General features: G+C 40.6%; 1 protein-coding gene across 1 annotated transcript in view; it reads left to right on the top strand.

Annotated features, from left to right (window-relative positions):
• The window catches only part of METTL4 (methyltransferase 4, N6-adenosine), a 147,410-nt gene that overhangs the window by 27,006 nt on the left and 95,920 nt on the right, over positions 1 to 24,484 (top strand). The window contains exons 3-4 of the mRNA XM_063451507.1: positions 6,314 to 6,683; positions 19,570 to 19,636. Of these exons, the coding sequence (XP_063307577.1) occupies positions 6,314 to 6,683; positions 19,570 to 19,636 (437 nt within the window). The remainder of the gene's footprint in view (positions 1 to 6,313; positions 6,684 to 19,569; positions 19,637 to 24,484) is intronic.

Here is a 24,484-nt window from a genome sequence, read left to right as displayed (position 1 = left end):
CGTCAGATGACTGAACTTCCTTTTTTACAGGAACAGGAAGCCAAGGCCATTTTCCACAGCCTGTTAATTCCCTTATTATTTAGCCTGATGCTGCTGTCGCAAGGGATCATCAGCCATCTTTAGGACACCTGCTTCTGCAGCATACAGCCCGCTGTTACACAGACCCTACCCTCTTTTAGTAAACTTTGGCCTTGTAGTGAACTTTTATTTTATTTGTTGCTTGATTTATGTTGTTTTATTCATTTGTTTTATATGGTTTTTACTTGGCTTTTTTCTATATTCACTACGGGAGGAAGGATGTCGACACTGTGATTCCTTAAGTGATTGATAAGCTGGATTTCAACTATTTTCTTGTGAGTGCAATCTACTGGTGCACTATGTCTTTTGTGTCTCTCCTTTTCTGATAAGGTCCAAAAGAAGATTACAGATATCCGTAAAGTCTTCAAGATTGTTATATGCCTTCACTGCACTTTTATTCTGTGAGTGCAATTTGAATCAGCGCACTTTTGGTGTTTTAATTTATTACACTATGTTCTTCTATGTTTATTTCTTTCTGTAGATTGTATTTTTAATATCAACATAGCAACTGTTGGTTTTACTCGGTCTCAATTCTGGATCTGATCCCAAGCACGACATTCAGCTACCAAAACGATCTACAATGCCACAAACATTCTAAAACCTCATACTAGATTAGGTCATCTCATTGCCTTGTTTGATTGCAGGCACACGTGACTCTCTGCCTATGCCTGCCGTTTAATTGACAGAGCTTTGGCCATTGCCAACAAAGTGCACTTCAGTTCACTATTTTTGTCCATCCGTACTCTATAAATACCTTGCTTGCGTTCATACCCCCTTTTTTGCCACCTCATCCTTAAATTATCTTTCAAACACAAACCTATCTAAAATCCGCATGGTTCCCAGTCTACCAATAGTCCAATTACCTGACACTCCGGGGCTAGACGGGCATACGCCTCTCTCAAGATCAGACGAGTATGCACGAACGTCAAACTGCATTATGATTGTCAGGACTCAGATATGATCCTTCAGCATTTTCAGGTTATTCTAGTAGTATAGACGCTACTTCCTATCCTCTGTAGTGGAGCGGCAATATTGACATCAATATATCCGCTGGTAGACTTGTAAAATATCCAGGAGTAGCGTAGTTCGGCAATATTATCCCAATTCCCCAATAACCGGACGATACACAGTTTTGGGAGTCAACTCGTTTTTGAGTCACAGCTGGCTTTTATACAATTCCCCATGCAAGGGGTTTCTTTAATTACATTCCAGTTTTTTTCCCTGGTGGACCTTGTTGGGGACAGGGAACAAAGTCACATTTCCCAGACTCCTCTTCTGTACTTGGAAGATAATTGAGTAAGGACAGTTCTTTTATTACATTATCTCCCAAGTACAGAAAATAAACAATATTTCAAACCATCATAACTCACATAATATAAGTCATAACTCCACAAAAGATGAAGATACTTCATTGAATAGCTGGGATCTGTGCGCCCAATTTGTCGAAATACCGCTCATATGCGTATGGTAGAATAGGAACGCCATTCGATTGCCATTCGAGTCAACCACGAGGCGAAAAGCCCCCAAATAGTTCCAGATGGTTGTATGCTTTAACCGGTCTTCTTTCTGAGTTGTTACTATAAATATAACGAATGTAGGGGGTCGTCAGCCCTGTGTTCGTTTGTTTTGTTTATTCAAATGCTGCTCTGTATATGTGAAGGGGAATGAAAATACAAAAGGATGAAAGTTCAACGGTGTTTGTGCCGTAGAGTGTCCGAATATAGTTCCATGCGCTCTACGACCAAACACCGCTGTCTGTTTGTGAACAAAGATGGCCGCCACGTGTTCGGTCATATGAACGACGCCCACCCATCCGACCATTTAGAATCTTGCGGTTTCTAGGTGTGAATACTGTCAATTTGAGACACACGACTCCCCTGGGTGGTCTCACTGTTCGGTAGTTGGTTTGACTGACTATGTCTTTCGTCTGTTCAGGAACCCCAAATTGTCGAACCAACTCAGTCCTGCACACAAATAAGTGGTTAGTTTTGCCACACTCTAGTATACCCCAGTATACTGCTTCAAATCCTGGGACATAAAATCCTCAACATTCACAAATATATCTCTCAACCAGAGTAGGATTTGAAGCAGGCTTTTTAAGTATCGGTTAGGTATGTCAACATGTATCTATTAAACTTTTTGCCCTCTTTATTTACAGGTCTACCCAAACGTCGGTTCCGGCACACCACAACCGACTTGTACCACATCCTACTCAGCTTATTATTATTATTATTACTGGTATTTGTAAAGCACCAACAGATTCCGCAGCGCTGTACAATTAGCGGAGAACATACAATATACACACACAAATACAAAAGGTAGAGAGGGCCCTGCCCGTAAGCTGAAATCTTGCCATTTAAGCTCTTTTATACAAAATGCATACGTAGATAGCCCATGAGCTTACAATCTAAAGGATACCATGGGGATTTGAGACGAGGTTGCAGGGGGAATGTGGAAGTGATGGCTAAATAAGGAAACAGAGTTGCAATTATTGGTAGAATATAGAGGGAATGAGGAGGTAAGTGAGTGAGAATTTTAAACAGCTGGAGGAGCATGCTATAAATTTATGGGGAACCTGGGTGGGCGGGAGGAGGAGCGGGTCGGTGGGTTGAGCCAAGTAGAATTGTAGAATTGTAGAGGCTTGCAGTAGGGATGGTATGGAAAATGGGCCTAAGAAGGGAGAAGAGATAAACACTTATATCAAGGTATTTACAGCTAGGAGTGGCAAGCATGGGGGGAGGAGTGGGAGGTGACAATTTAGAATTTTGGCAATCAAATCCTAACAGGGAAGAAACACAGTTGGTTTTTTGTGTGTGTGTTTGTGACAACTGTTTATTTTCTTTTTTCTATAAAGTTTTTTTTACATAAAGCCTATTTTCTACTATCATGCTGGAGTTCCTGGGATCGTTGCCGCATTCTACGGTGTTTCCTTGAAAGTGGAGAGAGGGTTTACAGTTGCCCCCCACAATTCAGGAGAGGCACTCTAGAGGCTGTTTGACATTTTCCATCTTTTGAGTTTTCACTCTTTAAAGCGCACAATACTATTTGTAACTGTATTACACTTTGTTGTGTTTTATTCTTATATAGTTGTAGCCAGTTCCCCAGATTTATTGGGATATACTTGCCTTTAGCGAATTCTTGTATGACAATCCAGGGACAGCCCCCTATGGGCCTGATGGGATACAGGTACAATACAAGGATTCAACCAATCATATTACAATGTATCATTCAATCTAGTACCCGCCCAGCTTGGAGATAATGAGTCCAACGGTTATACAATCTAATTATCTCCAAGCGCCCAAAAGACCATGCTTTATTGTGTACTAGAAAACAGCATAAGAATACATAACTTCAACATTTTAATGGGAATATAGTTCATTCGACTATTCATTCGGTAGCTCAGATCTGGGTGCATCAGGTATACAAATTGTGCCTAGTTCCCACGAACAGAACGGAGAGTTTCTGCCATATAAAGTCTTATTCTGTACTTTTGTTGCGAACCCCTGATTGCGGCCATGTTTTAAGGAGTGTGTGTCGGATACATATTTACACGAACCCCCACTCTCAGTATGGTTGTCCTGGCCGTTCGGGAGACGAACGGAGACCGCCCGGAAGGGGGTTCTTATCCTGCGGTTAACCGCAAGATCAACATTCTAATTGAGGCCACACGCCAGAATGTAGGTGATCCCCGTTCGTGAGTCTTTCGGTAGTTTTCCCTTCGGGGAAATGTATATGAACGTGGATGCCCTGTTACCGTCAATTAGTTGGTGGTTAACCGCAGACAGCAGCTCCTTTGGTGGTTAATGAGAGGCACACTTTGCTCATAGGGTGGTCGGTTATTCGGTACCTTCAGAGGTAACCGGGGTTAAGTGGCGGCACACGCCAAGGGCTGGGTGGTCCATCGTTCGTACATACGAATGTGTATTTATTACGATTCGTGGAGTGAGGTCGTACGGTCTGAATACCGAACATAGTATGGGTTTTAACAAAAGGGGGTTACTTTGTAACAGTGAGATCTGATCGCTTTTCGGAAATATTGAGCGCTCAGATCCAAGCTATATGGGGGATATGTTGGACATATAGGTTAAGCATTGTATTATATGAGTTATGTATTTTTATGTAGTTTTTGTACCAGCTTTTGGACTTAGAGATATTTTCTGTACCTGGAGATAATTGGCTTACCACACCCACTTAAGCCAATTATCTCCAGGATAGAGGAGAAGATAGACCGGCTGCGCAGCCTAAATCTGTGGAACTGTTTTGGGCATGAAAGCCATGCTTGCAGTTGGTCAAATGTGACTTCCATAAAACTTTTGAACCCCTGCTCTGATCTGGGTGATTTTTGGATATGTTGCTCATCCAGATCAGGGCTATCCAGGTATAATTTATGGAGGCATATTGTTGTTTCAGGGTGTTTTTGTGTTTTGGGTAAAACTGCATATTGTCTGCCTGTGATAATTAAGTTAGCCCATTGTGTTCAGTAATTATATCACAGACAGAGGGGAGGGTTTGTGTGCCTTAGCTGGGAGTGTCTGACTGTACTGTACTGTGTTGATTGGCTGTTGTAACTTTGTGTCCTGTGTACCACAAGGTTCACGTGGGTGGTAACCTTGTGGGAAAATGTGTATATAAGAAACAATAAAGCCCAGTTCATTCTGTTCCTGCTTACACTCGAAAACTGTGTTGTCCTGTTATTGGAGGGAAAGAAGATTTGCTCCTATGTCTGCTGCTCTAGCTTGCAGGAGATTTAAGGGAAGAAGGCTTGCTCCTGTGTCTACTGTTCCAGCTTACAGGAGATTCATCAGGGAAAGTCCTTGTAAGGACTAGAGCTAATTCCCCATTCGGCTCCAGGGAGGAGTGATTCCAGGGCCCCAGTCCAGCCACGGCGACTGTGGGCAGAAGTGCTGAGGTTTGTCCCCTGTTCCAGCTAGGAAGCAGTCATTTGGCGGAGGTACCCAGCCAGGGTACAGGGAGCTCCGCTACAGATGGTATGGAAAATGGGCCATAAAGCTCTAGCGTTCAATTCTAGAGGCTTGCAGTCCCCGACTACAAATAATCCCATTGGTGACATCAGATTTGCCGATTTTTAGCTAATCCAATGCTTTCCCATGGGGAAACCATTGGATTGGCTGAAATCATCAAGGGGGCGATTCAAACGCCATTTTAGCCAATCAGCACCTCCTCATAGAGGACGCTGAACGACATTGCTGCCTACTGTGCAGCACTGAGCCAGGAAGCACCTCCAGTGGCCATCTGAGGAGTGGCCACTTGGAGGTGTCCCTAGGGGCAATGCAAACACTGCCTTTTTCTGAAAAGCTAGTGTTTACATGAAAATGCCTACATATAATGATTATTCACACCAGAACAGCTAAATTAAGCCGTAGTTATTCTGGTGACTATAGTTTCCCTTTAACTGGTGTGGGTATTTATGAAAATAGCCTGCCCAAGAAGTTTTCTGTGGAAGTCCAGTATTCGGTCACTTGCAAGGGAAGAAACACACTTGGTTTTTTTGTGTGTGTGTGTGTGTGACAACTGTTTTTTTTCTTTTTTTCTATAAAGTTTTTTTTACATAAAGCCTATTTTCTACTATCATGCTGGAGTTCCTGGGATCGTTGCCGCATTCTACGGTGTTTCCTTGAAAGTGGAGAGAGGGTTTACAGTTGCCCCCCACAATTCAGGAGAGGCACTCTAGAGGCTGTTTGACATTTTCCATCTTTTGAGTTTTCACTCTTTAAAGCGCACAATACTATTTGTAACTGTATTACACTTTGTTGTGTTTTATTCTTATATAGTTGTAGCCAGTTCCCCAGATTTATTGGGATATACTTGCCTTTAGCGAATTCTTGTATGACAAATGCATGCATGTATTAATTGGGAATATATGTACTAAACTTTGATTTCAATTTTTTTTTTATATTTTTTACAATTTGGGCAGTGGAGTGTCCCTTTAAAATTATATAGTTGAAGGGAAAAAAATAGTTTATTGTGAAAGCTAAAATGAATTGTTGAATGTCAAATATTTTCGAACTGCAGTTGAGCAAAAGCTTGATTAATGTGTGCCTTGGCACTAGTAAATTGGTGTTTTTTGACATGCTTCCAAAACTGAAATTGTAGTCCCAAAATAAATGGCTTTAACAAAAGTATAATGTTGTTTTTTGGTATCGTAACTCATAGTTTTACTACTGCAAATAAAATGTCCCTTTGTTTTTTCTTCTTATCGTTATTTACTGAACAGATAAGTGATCTCATTTTGGAAGGGTCCCTGTCTTTGATTCGTGAAGGACTTGAGAAAGGATTTCTTCAGCCCTTGTCAGAGGAAGAGGATAAAACAGAGCTAGTAACTAAATTATATCCGAAGACCTGTGGCTTGGCAGAATTGTGTGATATGGCAAAGTGTATGCCTTTGTTAAATATGAGTGATCTTGCTGTGCACATTTTAAACAATGAAAATCATTTCTCTCAAGGCACTGACTTTATAACACATATCACAGAAAACAACTCAGATTGGCCACAATGCATTCAGTTGTTAGGGGAAACATATCTCATCCCACCCAAAAGCAGCTTTCTTATGTCTGATACAACTCGCATTGAGCCTCTTCTTCAGTGTAAGTATTGCGCCTGCTTCTCTTGTGAATGTGAATGTTTTGACTTAAAACAGTGCAAATAGTGTTAGGTGAGACTCCAACATGTGTTGAAATGTGAATGTTAGTTTACAGTTAGTTTGGTATACAGTGGTATATATATACGCAGGGGGCTTGCACACAAGTGTTCAGATTATTATTATGGTGCCCTGCGCCTGTAACCAACAGAGAGACAAAATTCACCAAAGGAACAGTCAAAATAAAGTACTGTAACAGAAACATGGTAGATTGGTCCCCAGCTTGGGATCCAGACCTGTTCTGTTACGTCATCCGTTCCTTATCTGCTGGCATCAGAGTCCACCACCACAATTCTTCAGGGTAAGGTCTCGACATTTACCCACAGGCAGATGTCACCTCTTCGGACCGTGCTTCTTCTTGTAGGAAAGGGTCAATTAGCTTTTAGCTCACAGGCCAAAGTGATTAAGCCAGAGATCGACAAGTCCCAGGTCACGATGGCGACTAGGAATTTTGTCCTGGCGCCTGAGTGTTTCTCATCCCAGGTTAGCATGGAGGCGACCTGCTAGGTGAGTGTGTAGGTGGGTGGCAAGGGAGCAGAAATCTTCCTGCAGTCTTAGCAAGAAGAGCTTGAAGATTACACAAGCCCCACTGGGAAAGGATATACTCCAGCTCTCCCAAAGGTAGGGAGACTGGGTGGACATAAATGATTTGTGGGAAAGCGTGTCTGTCAGTATGGATATGTGTGTGTCTAACGTCAAAGGAGTACTGCACACAAGCATGTTTTCATAGGATCTCTGTGGAGGGGCATCCGCAGCCCACCAGGAACAACAAGAAGTAGAGTTTCACAGGCGTCACAATGTAGGGTGAAGGCAAAAGTTATTTATTGGAGATCAAAAAAAAGATACAATGTTTGGCCTAGAGGTCTTAGTCTTGTATACCAACCATGTTGAAGTAACAAATAAATGTCCTCAAGGAAGCAGAGTATGTCTGTTTAGGTTACCATCCCCTCTCCAATTGCATGGGAAAGGTGTTTTTACTCACTTTTTTCCCCACATCATGCTGGACTTGCCGTGGCAGGCTCTGCCTCCATGGCTGAAATCATCAATCTTGGCCATGGACAGGATATCAACAACAGAGCCACTGCCTTAAGCTGTAGTGGTTCTGGTGACTATAGTGTCCCTTTAAGAATTGTATTTTTGTTGTTGAAACAAAAAAACTAAACAAACCTACCTCCTAACTTGTTTAGCTGGCTATTAGATTCCAAGCAAATTTGTCAAGCCCTGTATTAAGCTTTCAACACGGAGGTACACAAGCGTTGTCACTATACTCCTTTGAATAATAGAGACATCAATCATGTTTGGGGTGGGAGAGAATACCCAAAATACTTTATTCACCACAAGTATTAGGCTTTAGCAACACATCATTGAACTTATGAACACAGATGCAAATGTTGTAGCTTAAACATGAGACCAAACTGAGTGTTTGAGCAGCTTGTGACTCACACCTCATTCTAAGGTAGCATGCACACACACACACACTGCTCAAAATCTCTACTCCCCACTAGCGAGTGAAATTTTAGCTCTGCTGAGTAGAAATTTACATCTAGGTCTATTCACTGGTAGGTCTATTTTAACAGTGAAAGACAGAACAACAGAAAATCCAGGAAAATGCATGTCAAAAAAGTTATAAATTGATTTGCATGTCAATGAGTGAAATAAGTATTTGATCAGCAAGATATCTGGCTTCCAGGTGTCTTTTATACAGGTAATGAGCTGAAATTAGGAGCACTCTCTTAATGGGGGTCTCCTAATCTCTGCTCGTTACATGTATAAAAGACACCTGTCCACAGTAGCAATCAATTATATTCCAAACTCTCTACCATGGCCAAGACCAAAGAGCTGTCCAAGAATGTCAGGGACAAGATTGTAGACCTACACAAGGCTGGAATGGGCTACAAGACTATCTCCAAGCATCTTGGTGAGAAGGTGACAACAGTTGGTGCAAATATTCACGAATGGAAGAAACACAAAATAGCTGTCAATCTCCCTCGGTGTGGAGTTTCAATGATCATGAGAACGGTGAGGGATCAGCACAGTACTAAACGGGAGGATCTTGTTAATAATCTTAAGGGACCATAGTCACCAAGAAAACAATTGGTAACACACTACGCCGTGAAGGACTGAAATTCTGCAGCGCCAGCAAGGTCCCCTGCTCAAGAAATCACATGTACAGTCCCGTCTGACGCTTGCTTTTGAATATCTGAATGATTCAGAGGAGAACTGTGTGAAAATGTTGTAGTCAGATGAGACCAAAATCAACTCAACTTGCCGTGGTTGGAGAAGGAGGAATGCTGCCTATGACCCCAAGAACACCATCCCTACCGTCAAACATGTAGATGGAAACATTATGCTTTGGGGATGTTTTTCTGCTAAGGGGACAGGACAACTGCACCGCATCAAAGGGACGATGGACGGGGCCATGTACCGTCAAATCTTGGGGGAGAACCCTCTTCTCTCAGTAAGGGCATTGAAATGGGTCGTGGGTGGGTATTTCAGCATGACAATGACTCAAACCACACAGCCAAGGCAACAAAGTAGTGGCTCAAGAAGAAGCACATTAAGGTCCTAGCCAGTCTCTACACCTTAATCCCAAAGAAAATCTGTTGAGAGAACTGAATGTTCGAGTTGCCAAACGTCCGCCTCGAAACCATAATGATTTGGAGAGGATCTGCAAAAAGGAGTGGGACAAAATCTATCCTGAGATGTGTACAAACCTGGTGGCCAACTAAGAAACGGAAGGAAGAAACATCTGACCTCTGTAATTGCCAACAAGGGTTTTGCCACCAAGTTGAAGGGGTCAAATATTTATTTCACTCATTGACATGCAAATCAATTTATAACTTTTTTGACATGCGTTTTTCAAAAAAAAAAAATGTTATTCTATCTCACTGGTAAAATACACTTACCATTAAAATTATAGACTGATAATTTCTTTGTCAGTGGGCAAACGTTCAAATACTTTTTTCCCTCACTGTGTGTGTGTGTGTGTGTGTGTGTGTGTGTGTATATATATATATATATATATATATATATATATATATATATATATGAAAAAGAAATTCTCAATTTCTGGTGACCATGTTACTAGCCAGGCCATAAAAGTTATTTGCCAGTGCAAGCCATAGCATAGAATTTCCACTCATTATATGTGGTTGGGGACAAAGGCCAAGGACATACAATGAAGTTTGAATTACCGTATATACTCGAGTATAAGCCGACCCGAATATAAGCCGAGGCCCCTAATTTTATCCAAAAAAACTGGGAAAACTTATTGACTCGAGTATAAGACTAGGGTGGGAAATGCAGCAGCTACTGGTAAATTTCTAAATAAAATTAGATCCTAAAAAAAATATATTAATTGAATATTTATTTACAGTGTGTGTATAATGAATGCAGTGTGTGCGTATGTGTGTGTGTATGAGTGCAGCGTGTGTGTATGAGTGCAGCGTGTGTGTATGAGTGCAGCGTGTGTGTATGAGTGCAGTGTGTGTGTGTGCATGAATGCAGTGTGTGTGTGTATGAATGCAGTGTGTGCAGGGCCGGTGCAAGGATATTTGCCGCCGTAGGCAAAAAAGATTTTGCCGCCCCCTCCCCCCCCCATATGTCCTGACTTCCCCTCCTCCTCCCTCAGTGGTCCTTACCTCCCCACCCCCGTGTTCCTTCACCCCCCCCCCCCCCAGTGGTCCTGACTCACCCCTCCCCTAGTGGTCCTTACCCTCCCCTCCCCTAGTGGTCCTTACCCTCCCCTCCCCTAGTGGTCCTTACTTCCCCCTCCCCTCCCATAGTGGTCCTTATCCCACCCCCTCCCTCTCATAGTGGTCCATATACCCCCCCCTCCCTCCCATAATGTTCCTTATCCCCCCCCATCCCTCCCATAGTGGTCCATATACCCCCCCTCCCTCCCATAGTGGTCCTTATACCCCCCTCCCTCCCATAGTGGTCCTTATACCCCCCTCCCTCCCATAGTGGTCCTTATCCCACCCCCTCCCATAGTGGTCCTTATACCCCCCCTCCCTCCCATAGTGGTCCTTATACCCCCCCTCCCTCCCATAGTGGTCCTTATACCCCCCCTCCCTCCCATAGTGGTCCTTATACCCCCCCTCCCTCCAATAGTGGTCCTTATCCCCCCCCCTCCCTCCCATAGTGGTCCTTATCCCCCTTTTTTTTGTTATTAATTTTTTTTATTATTATTATTTTTTTTAATTTTATTTATATATTTATTTTTTTTCGTCCCCCCTCCCTGCTTGATATATGGCAGGGAGGGGGGCTCCTTCCCTGGTGGTCCAGTGGCAGTTCAGTGGGGGGGAGAGGGGGGCTGGCAGAGCTGTAACTTACCTGTTCTGCAGCTCCTGTCGGCTCTCTCCTCCTCTGCGCCGTCCGTGCAGCTCCTTCTATCAGCTCACACTGTAAGTCTCGCGAGAGCCGCGGCTCTCGCGAGACTTACACTGGGAGCTGACCGAGGTGCTGAACGGATGGCGCAGAGGAGGAGAGAGCTGACAGGAGCTGCAGAACAGGTAAGTTACAGCTCTGCCAGCCCCCCTCTCCCCTGGTCTGTATTATGGCAATGCAAATTGCCATAATACAGACAGTGACTCGAGTATAAGCCGAGTTGGGGTTTTTCAGCCCCAAAAATGGGCTGAAAAACTCGGCTTATACTCGAGTATATACGGTATACCAGTAGTAGCAAGTCAGAAAAATAGACCTACTTGTACCTTGAATGATACTGCAATTGTTACATACTTTTTTGGGGGGTTTGTCTTTTTTGGTTTTGTCTTTTCACAAGGTGTTGGGATTTACTGCCCTTTTTTTTTTATTATTCTAGTGAGCACCTAAACATGTTATTTTTTTTTTATTTTTTGCTATGGTCTCAGAAAGACTTCAGCTTTCAGACCGGAACCTCCTATAGAATGTAAGCTCGTTTGAGCAGGGTCCTCTCAAACCTATCGTTCCTGTAAGTTTTGTTGTAATTGTCCTATTTATAGTTAAACCCCCCTCTCATAACAATGTAAAGCGCTACGGAATCTGTTGGCGCTATATAAATGGCAATAATAATAACTAGCGCCATGCTGACAAGACTCACAAGGTCGAAACTGTACAGTCCATGGCTGGTTTCTTGTCATTGGTCCTTTTGAATAATAATCCATGCTGTGGTTTAAAAAAAACTTTTAAAACAGCGCTGTGGTGGACGAGGGGTTTGCTGCCAGAGATGTTTTTTTCCCCAATCTGAGTAGAGCTGCAATGATCCTAGAAGCGATGATCCTACACGTAGTGAAATAGCTGTTATCGCTATACCCTGCAAACACAAAAGGAGGCTCTGTATGAGTGTAAAACTGGAACTGGTTTAATGGGAGCCACAGCTGGCCTCTTATGCAAGTCCCCAAGGGGTTTCTGGTGACAAATTCCAGGGGCATCCCCCACTGGACCTGAGAGGGGACAGCAACATAAGCACACATAATTACATTACCTCTCATGTCCAGGACAAGCATAATAAAAATAACAAAAAATATAGTTTTAACAATAAGATATCCCTACAAGTATTATATCCACGGATAGCCTGGGTCTGAGTGCCCAACATATGTCGAAATCACTCAGATCCCACGAATATAGCCGAAACCCCGCTGGGGTATAGTTTATACCGGTCGGTCTATTTTGGGAATATCAAACTCACAGTTTTATATACAAATCAGAGTTTGGGAATACATTTCCAGAGTATTTGTAGTTCGAATAATGTTTCAACCGAATGCCACTTTGTTCGTATAAATAGTGCCGAACATATTTGCGTATGGAAGTCTTAGAGGTGTTTGTGCCATCGAGTGTCCGATTTTAGTTCCATATGCTCAATGACCAAACACCGCTGTCTGCGTTCGTGTCCCAAGATGGCCGCTGCCACGTGTTCGCATTAACGACGACTACCCAGCCGATCGTTTAGAATGTTGAGGTGCTTGCGGTTACAGAGGTGTTAGCATGGTTAATGGGGTTAACAAGTGACACACTCTGCACATGGGTGGTCGGTCGTTCGGTAGATTAGTCAGTAGTCGAACAGGGCAAAGTTGAAATATGTAGTGACTGTATTTCACTGAACAAACAGGCAAAGGGAACAAAGAGCTGTAAAATCCAGGGACAAGGAGGTCTGTCACAAGTGCCCACTGCCAAGAGAATCTTATTATTTATATACCGCCAATCTAATCCGCAGTGCCGTACAATAGGTAAAACAAGACAAGCAATTGTAACAAAACATTTTGACATGCAGGGACAGTAGGTGAAGAGGTTCCTTCCTGAACAAGTTTACAATCTAAAAAGATGAGGGACAAATACACAAGTATGCTAGAAACAGTGACAGATTTGTTGATTGGATTTTTGAAGATGGTCCGGGAAAGATCAAAGTCAAAGAGCACACCAAAACAACATGTTTGCAGTGTACAGGTTATGATTACTCTGCCAATCTAAAGTGAAACAGGGACAGACATATCTTTCGAGGGGAAATGGATAATCTGTTCGGGCTTGGAGAGGAAATCCTCTAGTCAGAGACCGAGAATAGGCTTTCAGTGACACAATCCATCATACAAGGAGAACTATCACGTGAAGAGTATTATCTGGGTATTATCAACATGTAGGTAATGTTGAAAACTGTTGGTATGATATTAGGTCACTAAAAGAAGCAGTGTAATTTGAAAAAAGAATAGGCTCTAGTACACAGCTTTGAGAAACTCTTATAGAAAGGTACAGAAGTGGAAGATGACCCAGAGTAAGAGACACTGAAGGAGCAGTTGTATAGGTAGGAAGAGAACTAGGAGAAAGATGTGTGTGTGTGTGTGTGGACAAGGTTGCAAAGAGTGAGTAAGAGAACAGTGTTAAAAGCAGCAGTCACTTTGTCATGTGTCACTTTGATCTGGACAGTCTCTGTGGAATGTTGGGAGCAGACGTCAGAAACGGGTCAAGTATCGAGTTCAGACAAGTCTATATGTTGACTACAGACAAGTATTTCAAGTGTCTTAGAGGCAGGACGATAGCTAGGCAAAGCATCCAGGTCAAGAGAAGGCCTTTTCATTGGAACATGATCAGTGTATCTTTGAAGGACAAGGGGAAAATGCCAAAATAAAAAGAGATTGAAGAATTTTGTCAAAGATTTAATCACAGATGAGAGAGATTGTGCAATCCCAGATGCGAGGGAATGGGATCAAGGGGAAAGGAAGGGCAAGAAGAAAGAAGCGCAGAAACCTCTTCTACAGAAACTGGTGAGAATACATTAAGCAGTTCTATTGCAAGTTCAGTTAAAAGTGTATCTGCTTTTTAGAAAAGACCACAGAGAAAGGGTCAGGTTAAGCTCATATTAAGTGGTGATTGTAATAAAATTTGGCAAAAATTAATGGGATGGAAAAAGCATGGAAATAATTGACAGAAGAACAGAAGTAAATAAGAATCTGCAATATACGTTTTTAAAATACAGTAAGATCTAGCATCCCTTTTTCTGTCAACATGTATAGAAGTCTCTACATGTAGTTAAAAAAATATGGTGTTTGTGTGTGAAATCCCATTACGTAGTGTAAGGCAACCTTTGGCACAAATGTTGTGGTCTACATCTGCCCTGATGCTTTGCTAGCGTTATTGCCTCCCTCTTGTGTATAATCAGGGCAAAACTATAAATATAAAGCTATTGCTTACATTTTAAATTTGTTAAAAATTGCATTAGGTTTTGTTGCTCTGTAACTATATATTGTACACAGATTTTTTTTTTTCACAAAACATGCAGGTTTATTCACTAAACACTGAATTTTGTACAGATGAACAAAATCCAGGGAAATGGCTGAATTCTGACCAGGCTGGCAATTCTAATTTTTTTTTTTTGTGTGTAAAGCCACAATGGAATTGAGTCATCCAAACCGATTTAGCAACAATCTGCTAGGTGTATTTGTTGTTTGGTTTAAATACAGAGCTTTTGCATCTGACCCTATACAAAGTATAGTATCCGGAATATGTACAAAGCAGGAGAATGCAAGTTTGCAAATTATCATTCACTTGTTTTTATGCTAATGAACAGTGCCATTTACCCCTGGAAGCACTGCTGTCAGTGGGTAAATAGTTTAAAGCAAACAACAAAAAAGAACCTTTATGACTCTAAAATCATCGGCAGTATGAAGGTTTATCATGTGGGGGCTGGCCAGCCGACACATTAAATGGTTGAAAAAAATAATAGTTTTCAAAAAAGCCTGTGGGAAGGCAATATGATTCTTATACTTTTATACTTGTATTGAGGGTGTATCGCTACTAAACAGTGTAACTATTGCTGCTCAGACCACATCATTGCCACTAAAAAGCCTCCATCCCAAACAACCATGGGCCTTAAAATTCAGTAATGGAGGCTGGACAGATCACTGTCTATAAAAAAAACAATAAAAATAAAACCATGAGGGAATTTCCTAAAATCATGCTCTTTCTTAAACCATGGACGATGGATGAGCCCCATTTGTTGCCTATAGGCAAGGGCAGGGAGGACATTACTATGTCCCTCAATATTTTTGCTGTGGAGACCTGTCCACACCCATTATTTGATTTTAAGTCCCCACCCAAAGCTCCCAGTGTTTTACTTTACAGCAACAAGGAAGCAAAAGTCGCACATTTTTGAATTACAGTGAGCTGCCACTGGCATGTTTAGTAGGCCTGCCTCACACGCAGCATGGCAGGTGGGGGCAATAGGGAAGTTTCACGTCTTCATTATAGTAGTATGGGGGTTATATTGACCTCCAGAGGCTTTTTAAGATGTATTTTTACATTTTCATGTGGTGGCCCACAAGCAAGTGGTAGACCACATAAGTTAATCCTTGCACCGTCAAGGTTTTAAAAAATATATATATTTTGCTCTCTATCTGCTGTGGTATTAAAATACCATTAATAGCAAAATACAACTCCTCTGGTCCGTCTACTTTAACACACATTTATTTAGAAACAAACACTTTGCAACATATAAATAAATAGCACACAAACTAACTATAGCAACAAACCCACTACCTACAACTACGCACATAATGCACATACAAGTAACATACAAGTAAATGGCACATAAACAAACTTAAAGTAACAAATCCACTATTTACAAATAAACACAAAAAAAACATTATATCTGTCCAGTAGCAACACTGAATTATAGACCAAGATGTTCCATGATAACACCCAGGAAAAGAGAAAGAAAGTGTTCAGGTATATTTAACTTCTGGCCTGTTACCTCACTAGAGGTAGTGACTGAGTATAGCTCAGTAACATGAAAAACCAAGTATTCTTAAGAAAAATAACACATATCCTTAGTCACAACATTTGTGTGACAAGATGTCACCACAGCTGCTATTGGACAAACAGTTTTTCGGTCTGGCTGAAATCCGGACTAAATTCAGGCAGCTTCAGAGCCTGCTCAGTAAAATCCAGATATTGTTGCATGCTGTGAACAATGTGTGGATTTTGCAGTCTGAATTAACCAGCTTGCTAGGGATTACTTTGTCTTGTGTATTTTTCTAATGCTGATCTACCTTTTCTCAAAGCTTGTGAAGCTCTTAGCCCAGGGGAAAAGGGCTCTTTCTATAAAGGATCCTGTGGTCTGGGAGGATCCTTCATAGAAATCAGTCTTTTACGCTGGCGCATGCACAAGAGTACAGTGCTGTTGTTTGCTCCTGGCAGATGAAGTGCCAGGAGCTGAAGAGGTTCTCGCTGAAGAAGATGGTGAGACAGGTTCAGGTAAGTATAAACTACCTTTGCTATCACCCATGGGCCACTGCATTTGAAGAGTTGCTGTCACCATCAAAAAATCCAGATGATGACAGAGCTGCTTTATAACAAAAGGTAGTCCAGACTATTACAGATGTTTAGTCTCTGCTCAGATCTCAAACAGGTATGAGCTCACATGTGCGATCACAGAGATAACACCTGTACCAATTCACATCTAAAATACTAGCAAATTCCCTCTGTTCTCTCTAAAGATTGACCTCCATTGGGTGTTATCATTGAAGTATAGCTGATACCAGTCTTGGCAAAGTGAGCAAAGGGTTCCCCTATGGATTATCCTTTTAATTTAAGTTCCAAAGCAAATGCGTTCAAATAAAAAACGTAAAAAAATCTGAGTATGGGAACACTGATAATGGTAGAAATTTAATTATTTGCCCTAGGGTTGGACCTTGCTCAGGTCTCAAACAGTTTTAACTCATATGTGCCATTGCAAAGAGAGCTAAGTATATATTTTTTACAAATTATTTTTAAATGCATTATCTATGTAATACATTTAAAAACAGGGCCATGTTCCACTGTATTATTCATTTATACAGGTGTTTGTTTATTTGGATACTTCCCAGTTTAATTACATGCTGATGAAACAGTTTTTTTTTTTTTCTTTATTGTTGAAGTAGATTGAATGTATTTGATCGTTGGTTGTTTTGATTTCTTTGTGATGTGACAGTAATTCTTGTAAGCTAGATACTGCTTTCTGCAATCATTTGCCTCATTTTTCTGTTACTACATCTGTCATGCAATTGACAAAAACATAGTGTTACGGAGGTGGAATACATCAATCACTTGTGGATATTGGATGTGGATGTAAAGCAATAATACACACCATATGGTTTTGTGTTTGCTCAGCTTTGTTCCTTGAACTGATTCTTTTTCTTTTTAGTAGAGTAGAGAAATTCTTGCTATCTCCAAGTCCGAGTTCCAGAGCAGATACAGTCAGGTTTATTTAGCACTTTATTCATACTCGGTTCCATCAGTTTTCTCTTTCATCACAATTCTGTAATTTCCCTCCTGGCGTGTTTTATAGATATTTAAGAAACATGTTTGATGGGCAATGCAAAGGTTGAGCAATATCCTCTTCTATAGATGGCACCGGATAATCTTTTGCTTAGAATTGAATAAGGTGTTAGGTGAAAAATCCAAAACAAAGTTCCAGATTATTTCATACTTTAAAATTTGGAAGCGGCTTCTTTCTACTTCTTTTTAAGTGAATGGTTTTGTGGTGGTGGTAGGAGCGTGAGAGCAGTAATTGACAATTTCTTGTAAGCAGCGGTTCCAAAAAGGATGGGGAAGAAGCATCAAGAAAAACAGTAAAAGTAACTATGATAGGGGCAGATCTCTGCCGTTCTTGGCTTAAAAGTCACAGGAAAGGGCAAAGGGAAGAAAGAAGAGAAGGTTTCGGTCATAGATCATTTAAATAGCAACTGACAGGGACAGAGCCCTGCTGGAGATGATCATTTGACTTTAGTGGGCTAGGGATCAATGAGTCATAGTCATATAACCGGGAGTCCCTGCCCGATGCTTACTAATAGCTAGAGGAGACAACAGTTTATAGAGAACACTGTGGAAGTTGACAGTTTTTCTTTAAATTGAGGCTCTAAACAGGGAAGATGTCTACTTGCTCTCCCTAGTACAAGGGACAATGTATCCCTTTTAGCAGGCCTCTGAAACTGGTTTTCTTACTGCCAACAGAATGAGCTGCGATGGTTTGTGAAGGGGTCCAGAGAGCTGCTTGAGCACTGATATAGCTGTAGTATTACAGCATAGGTGTGTGTGTGTCAAGTTGTTAGTGAGTAAGTGAATGAGCGTTGTTGTATGCGTATTTGTACATATGTAATTCATTGAGTTTACCCAGTTATGGAAATGTGATTTGATGAGTGTGTCTACTTATGTATATTGGTGTGTGTGAATCTGTGATTGTATGCGAGTGCAAAGTAGGGACAGTGTATCTAGTTAAAGGGACTCTGTCAGAGCAATATGACTTAGGTTTTTTTTTTTGTTATGTTTTTTTCATTGAACCTTTATGAAAAACTCATATTAATTGTGTTGGAATTTCATTGAATTGCTATAACAGTCAAAAGCTACCATAATATCACATCAACTTTTATAAATTCCCGCAAGTTTTACTAGCAACAGCTGTGTGAATTGGGTGTCATCTTGTGCAAAGAATGCCAAAACTTCTATAGGGGACTAACCTGCGTTAATTGTGTGTGTAGTATTTAGCTAAAATTATGTCAGTACACATGAGACAAAAGTCTAGGAAGATGGCGACAATTGACGAGATAAACATGGTGATAATGTGGAGGGGAGACACTGGGGTGAAAATATGTTCAGATGGAATTTAGGAGTTGGTTACTCCTCTCTTCATGTATAACAGATTGTATATATCTTTAAGGACCAGAGTCTGGAAAAGGATAAGAAGTGAGTCTATATAGGGGCCAAACTGAGGTTGACTTGGGTGTCAAGAGGCAAATCTTAAAGGGGATTAAGGAATGATCTTGGAGTAAGGGGTCATCAGCTTTGCTTTAAGATTAAGCCCCATATATCTATGGAAACTACCTGCACCTTCACATAATTTAGATATAAATACATCTGGCATGTTTTAGTAGTGCTGATCATTTTGTATTTGAGTCACATCTTTTCAACTCTTCAGTGACATATATTGCTTAAGAATAAAACGATAGAAAAGATGAAATCTTGTTTAACCTGCCTAGATTTATTACATGCCACCTGTGTCACAAGAAAGACCAGGATGGCTAGAAATATTTTACTGATTTTTAATTTAAAAAAAACCAAAACAATTTTAAAAATATCTGCAAAATATATAAATAGTTGATGAAATACTATATGATAATTCAGAGAAAAATATTTATTTAAATGTGTGTTGGTTATCTTTTTTTGCCCCTAGAAATGTGAGTCTGATATAGATACATCAAGATAATCTTGTTTCTTAAATAAAAAATACTTCAAAGCCACTTGTATCTTTTAAGCACTCTTTAAGTGCACAGGTGCTTGAACATCAGAGTCAAGAGAAAATTAATAATAGATATTGTCTTCCTTTACAGATAAAAAATACCATATCATTGTTATCGATCCACCATGGGAAAACAAATCTGTGAAGAGAAGCAAAAGGTAATCTTTCATAGAATGTTTAACTGTTCCGTGTTGAACACATGCTCTCTGGCTTTCTTAATGATGTGTTGGATTTATGTACAGCATCGGAACAAAGACCTTTCAAATAGCAAATGTCTTCTGTCCCAACAGACCTAGGCCTTTGTTCATTTGGTGTCTTCATTCCTAGAAAACTAAAAATGGTGAAATTAGTCAGTTTCATTACTCAAACTCACTTCCTATAAGCAAGCTATATATTATGGAAAGTGACACCTCCCCTAAAGATGATTCTTGGTGCAATTCAAACATTTTCTGACCTCGAATCACTCTACTAGTCTAGTAATGTTGTGTGCCTGGCAATGACTCATGGTATCATCACACTTTAAATGCAAAGCGACCAGACCAGTACAGTGATCTTTGGTTGTAGCCAATGTTTCCAACTGAATGTCGCATATTCACTCCTACCTGATGTTAGAACATTCTATGCTGTCCTCCACAAAGTGAGATTTAATGACAATAGTATGTCATGAACTATCCTGCAGTTTTGCTGTTTGCATGGTTAAATCCCTGCTCACACCAGGCAGCCCCATGTATCAATTGACACCTGTGGCTTCCCTATGTTTTATTTCAGGCTATTTTAGTGACCCCAGACTAACAGGTGATCTGTATGTAGCACCCAAAGTGAGTGCTGGATATAGCTCTTTAAATTAGCGTTTAAAATCCCACAGCCTGTAATGTAGTGTGAGCAGGGTTAAATCTCTGCTCACAGCAGGAAATCCAGGTATCAATAGATATATAGGGCTCCCTTCTGTTAGCTGGGGCCATTTTTAGATCCACCAAACTGAAAAATGTATTGCATGCAGATAGGAATGCCATGATGGCCTTCTGGTGGTGGGGAGCTAGCACTCTTGGGGGACTAAAGAAGTTGGGGCATTCCTTCTTTGGTATTTCGCTGGTCATATACCGGACTCTCTTTTTCTACCTGTGCTCAAGCGGGCTGAGATTTTGGAATCATGGACACATTTTCTCCACTGGTAGAACACATATTGGGTGATATTTGCGTTCCATGGCAATTTTACAAGTCAAAAAGGAAGTAGCTGGTGGAACTGGTCACATGGATTGTATTGTGTTTTGTGTTGCAATGCCACTTTTAAAATGTTGGCATTTTGTCAGGTGTTTGTAAGGCAATTTAAATGCTGATGATTGCAAATTAAAATTATACTTCACTTCTTGACTTCGTGGTAGACTGGCCAAATTTTGATGTTTGATTGTTTTTAGACATTATTCTAATAATTACAACATTTAAAACTCCTAATATTAGAAGTGTTTAGAAACAGCAAGTCCCTATGAAAAAAACGAAATTATTTACTTCATTAGTGATAAATATTCTGGGACTTGTATAATTGGTTAAGCAAAACAAAATAGCTAAATACCCTTTAAAGTTGCATGGAAGACAAAGAAGGGCTATCCTTAGAATGTACATCATGAACCTAATATGAATATATCCAGGTTGGTAAGATCCCTAATAAACCTAAGAATCTAGCCTGGTATATGCCAATAAGTTACTAAAAAGATGCCTATATCTTCAAGGATAATAGGCTCTACATAATCTCCAAAGGAGGATTATATAATGTACTCATTTAGTGTCATCACAAAACCTATGCGAACATGATACAATGTATGCAATCTCCAATTTGGCAGTATAAACTGTAACCAATGGGTATCAAGCTAGAGGTAAAGATACAAGGTAACAAAGAAAATAGCGAAAAATAAATAGAGGGAATAGAATCGACCTAACAAGCTTGAATGTCTTTAGGTAAGGAATTTTTATTTAATGTGTAATAAAGAAATCTCTTTTTACTGAAAGTGCCAAAGACTACAGTGCAAGCCACATGCAGGTAATTGTGGCTGAGCTTCAGAAACAAAGTGTTTTAACTCCTAAATGGAAGAGAATTAAACAGTGACTCTACAGGGCATGATAGATCAAAACTGATTCACAAGCTAACATTGATTTGATGCCTATAGTGTCTTTTTAAGGTAAAAGCTTGAGTTTAGTTTAGCTGCATTACCTGGTGCTGTAAAAATAATTGTGCTGAAATCCTATGAATGTGTTTAATCTATGAACTTTTTAGACAGAAAATAAGTCTCAGAAAAGCGTAAGCACCATTTGTAGGTTTAAGGACTAAATTTGGACTGTGTCTGTGTGTACTGCATTAATATTTAAGTGTTCTTGCATAGCAAGACCACTTAATGTTATCTCACATATAATATTATTATTCTTATTATAGCCAAATTTACCACCCTAACTCCTCCCACAGTTTTTACACTACATAGACAAAAATATACCGAAACGTGCGTATTGTTCCCGATTGGTGTGCTATTACTTTGTGGAACGTTTCGCTGAATGGTTCACGGAATATCGTAGTTCTCGAGGCAAAATTGGTCCCATAGGAATGAATGGCAAAATGTTCAAAGCTAGAGTGGGAGCTGGCAAAAGCTGAAAAATCAGGACATGATTTCTAAACTGCCACCACTCCCTCATTTTCAAGCCCACCTACACAAATCTTATATCAAAATGTTCAGCTATCCCTGCTGCCACTAGAAATGTCCACGGCTAAGCCATAGTCCTGATTGTTTTCACATTATGACCATTTGTTTGCAACTCACGCCGTCCATTGACATTCATTGAAACTCCACTCTAGCCAGCTCAAATTTGAAGGGCAATTTCTAAACTGCGACTTCATTGTTAATATTTGAGAGACATACTATGCATCAAAATGTAGGTCTGGGTCTTGTGATTCTCACAATATAAAGCTCTTCGCCATACGATTTATAGTTTTTAAAATACGACCGTTTGAAGAAGGCAACCGCTAAAATACTCTGACCTGTGCCAGGCTGGGGCAGCAAGTGATGTCATAGACAGGGTCTTTTGTACACCTGCTAATGTTTTTATAAATGTATGTTTTAATGTAACTGTGAAGCACTTTGGGCAACAACGTTGCAATTAAATGTGCTATATAAATAAATAATAACAGTTACCCCGCCCACTCCAGTTGTAGACTACTGGTGGAGGCAAGAACACTTCACACAATTTCCCCAGGAATTGTAGCTTTTCTAGTTTGAAATTAGAATCCCCAAAAGCCTGCCTTGTTTACAGCAAATTGTGGTTTGAAGTAAACAAAATAATTGATAGAGAACAAATGTACAGCACTTGAGGCAACACCTGAGACTTTCCTTCCAACTGGAACAGCATACAATAAATCCTCCCCCCCAATAATGAGACGACACTTCACTTTGAGGGTTAAGCAGGAACTCTGGACTGGCTCATCCAGCCTGGCTTTTATTACACTTGTACACTTACAGGCCACACCCAGGGGGAGGCATAAAATAACCAATCACATACATGGTTCAGCCCACACATCCCCTCCCCTCAGATAACAGTAAACCCAATTATACAGTACACAATTTTAACCAAGTTCTGGATGTACCCCAAAAACAGGGGGTACACCTTTAAATCCTTAAATCGCTGGATAGCCCTTATTCAGGGGGACAACATATCCAAAAATCAGTTCATTCGGATAAACGGTTCGGGAGATATAGGGTTCCAAAGATTTGACCGACCGCATGGGTAAAGTATCCGAAAACAGTTCCATGCATTTTGGCCCTGCGGTCGGTCACAGACAAGGGAATGAAAACAGGCGAATTGCCTGCGTTATAGAGCCTGGAGAGGGTTTGAATGAATTCCCTTGTTTGTGGGGTTCTTTCTACCGAACGGTGGGCCATTCGGTAGTTTCTATACGAATTTCTGGAAGTATGGAGGTCTCAGCGGTGTTTGCCTAGTCGAGTGTCCGATTTTAGTTCCAGACACTCGACGGCAAAACACCGCTGTTCGGGAGTTTAAGATGGCCGCCGCCACGTGTTCGTTTCCCGAATGGCGGCCACCCAGAGGACAAAGAATACATTACACTGATTGCCAATTACCCGTTTGCAACATTGTTGCAAACGGTAATTGGAGGCACACTTATTCCTGGGTGGTCTGGTTGTTCGGTAGTTTCACTCAGTATAATGAATGGAGTGATTCTACCGAACAATCAGGTGAATGCTGCATACATATAACCCAGGTTAACTGAACACATAAATGCATACATGATATTAACCCCTTCAGGACGGAGTCAATAGTGCACGTTCTGATCAAAACAAAATGTAAACAAAAACTGGAATTTGCGCTATATGTCTGTTCAACCGTAGTTCCCCTCTTTCAAATTATATGCACCCACACTTATTATATATCATTTTGTTCAGGAGAAACAGGGCTTTAATCTATCATTAACTATTCATATATGGAACATAATTTATTATGAATAAAATTAAAAAAAAGGTGAGAAAATAAGATTTTTTTTTAAATTTGTATTTCCGTCTGCCATTTTAGCTGTGAATGTCATAATACTGTTAGGTTTTACTGCAAAAAAAATGCACATATTTGTAATCAGCGATGTCTCACGAGTACAACAGTACCCCCCATTAACAGGTTTTATGGTGTTTTGGAAAGTTACAGGGTCAAATATAGAACGTTCCATTTTCAAATTGAAATTTTCCAGATTAGTAATGTTACCTTTGAGACGGTGTGGTAGCCCAGGAAAGAGAATTACCCCCATAATGGCATACCATTTGAAAAATTAGACAAGCCAAGGTATTGAAAGTGGGGTATGTTTAGTCTTTTTTAGTAGCCACTTAGTCACAAACACTGGCCAAAATTAGCGTTCATATTTGTTTTTGTGTGAAAAAAGCAAAAAACTAATATTTGGCCAGTGTTTGTGACTAAGTGGCTACTAAGAAAGACTGGACATACCCCACTTGCAATACCTCGGG

Source organism: Pelobates fuscus, chromosome 4 (genome assembly GCF_036172605.1).
Source record: "Pelobates fuscus isolate aPelFus1 chromosome 4, aPelFus1.pri, whole genome shotgun sequence".
Taxonomy (NCBI): Eukaryota; Metazoa; Chordata; class Amphibia; order Anura; family Pelobatidae; genus Pelobates; species Pelobates fuscus.
This window is presented reverse-complemented; position numbering and strand designations above follow the sequence as displayed.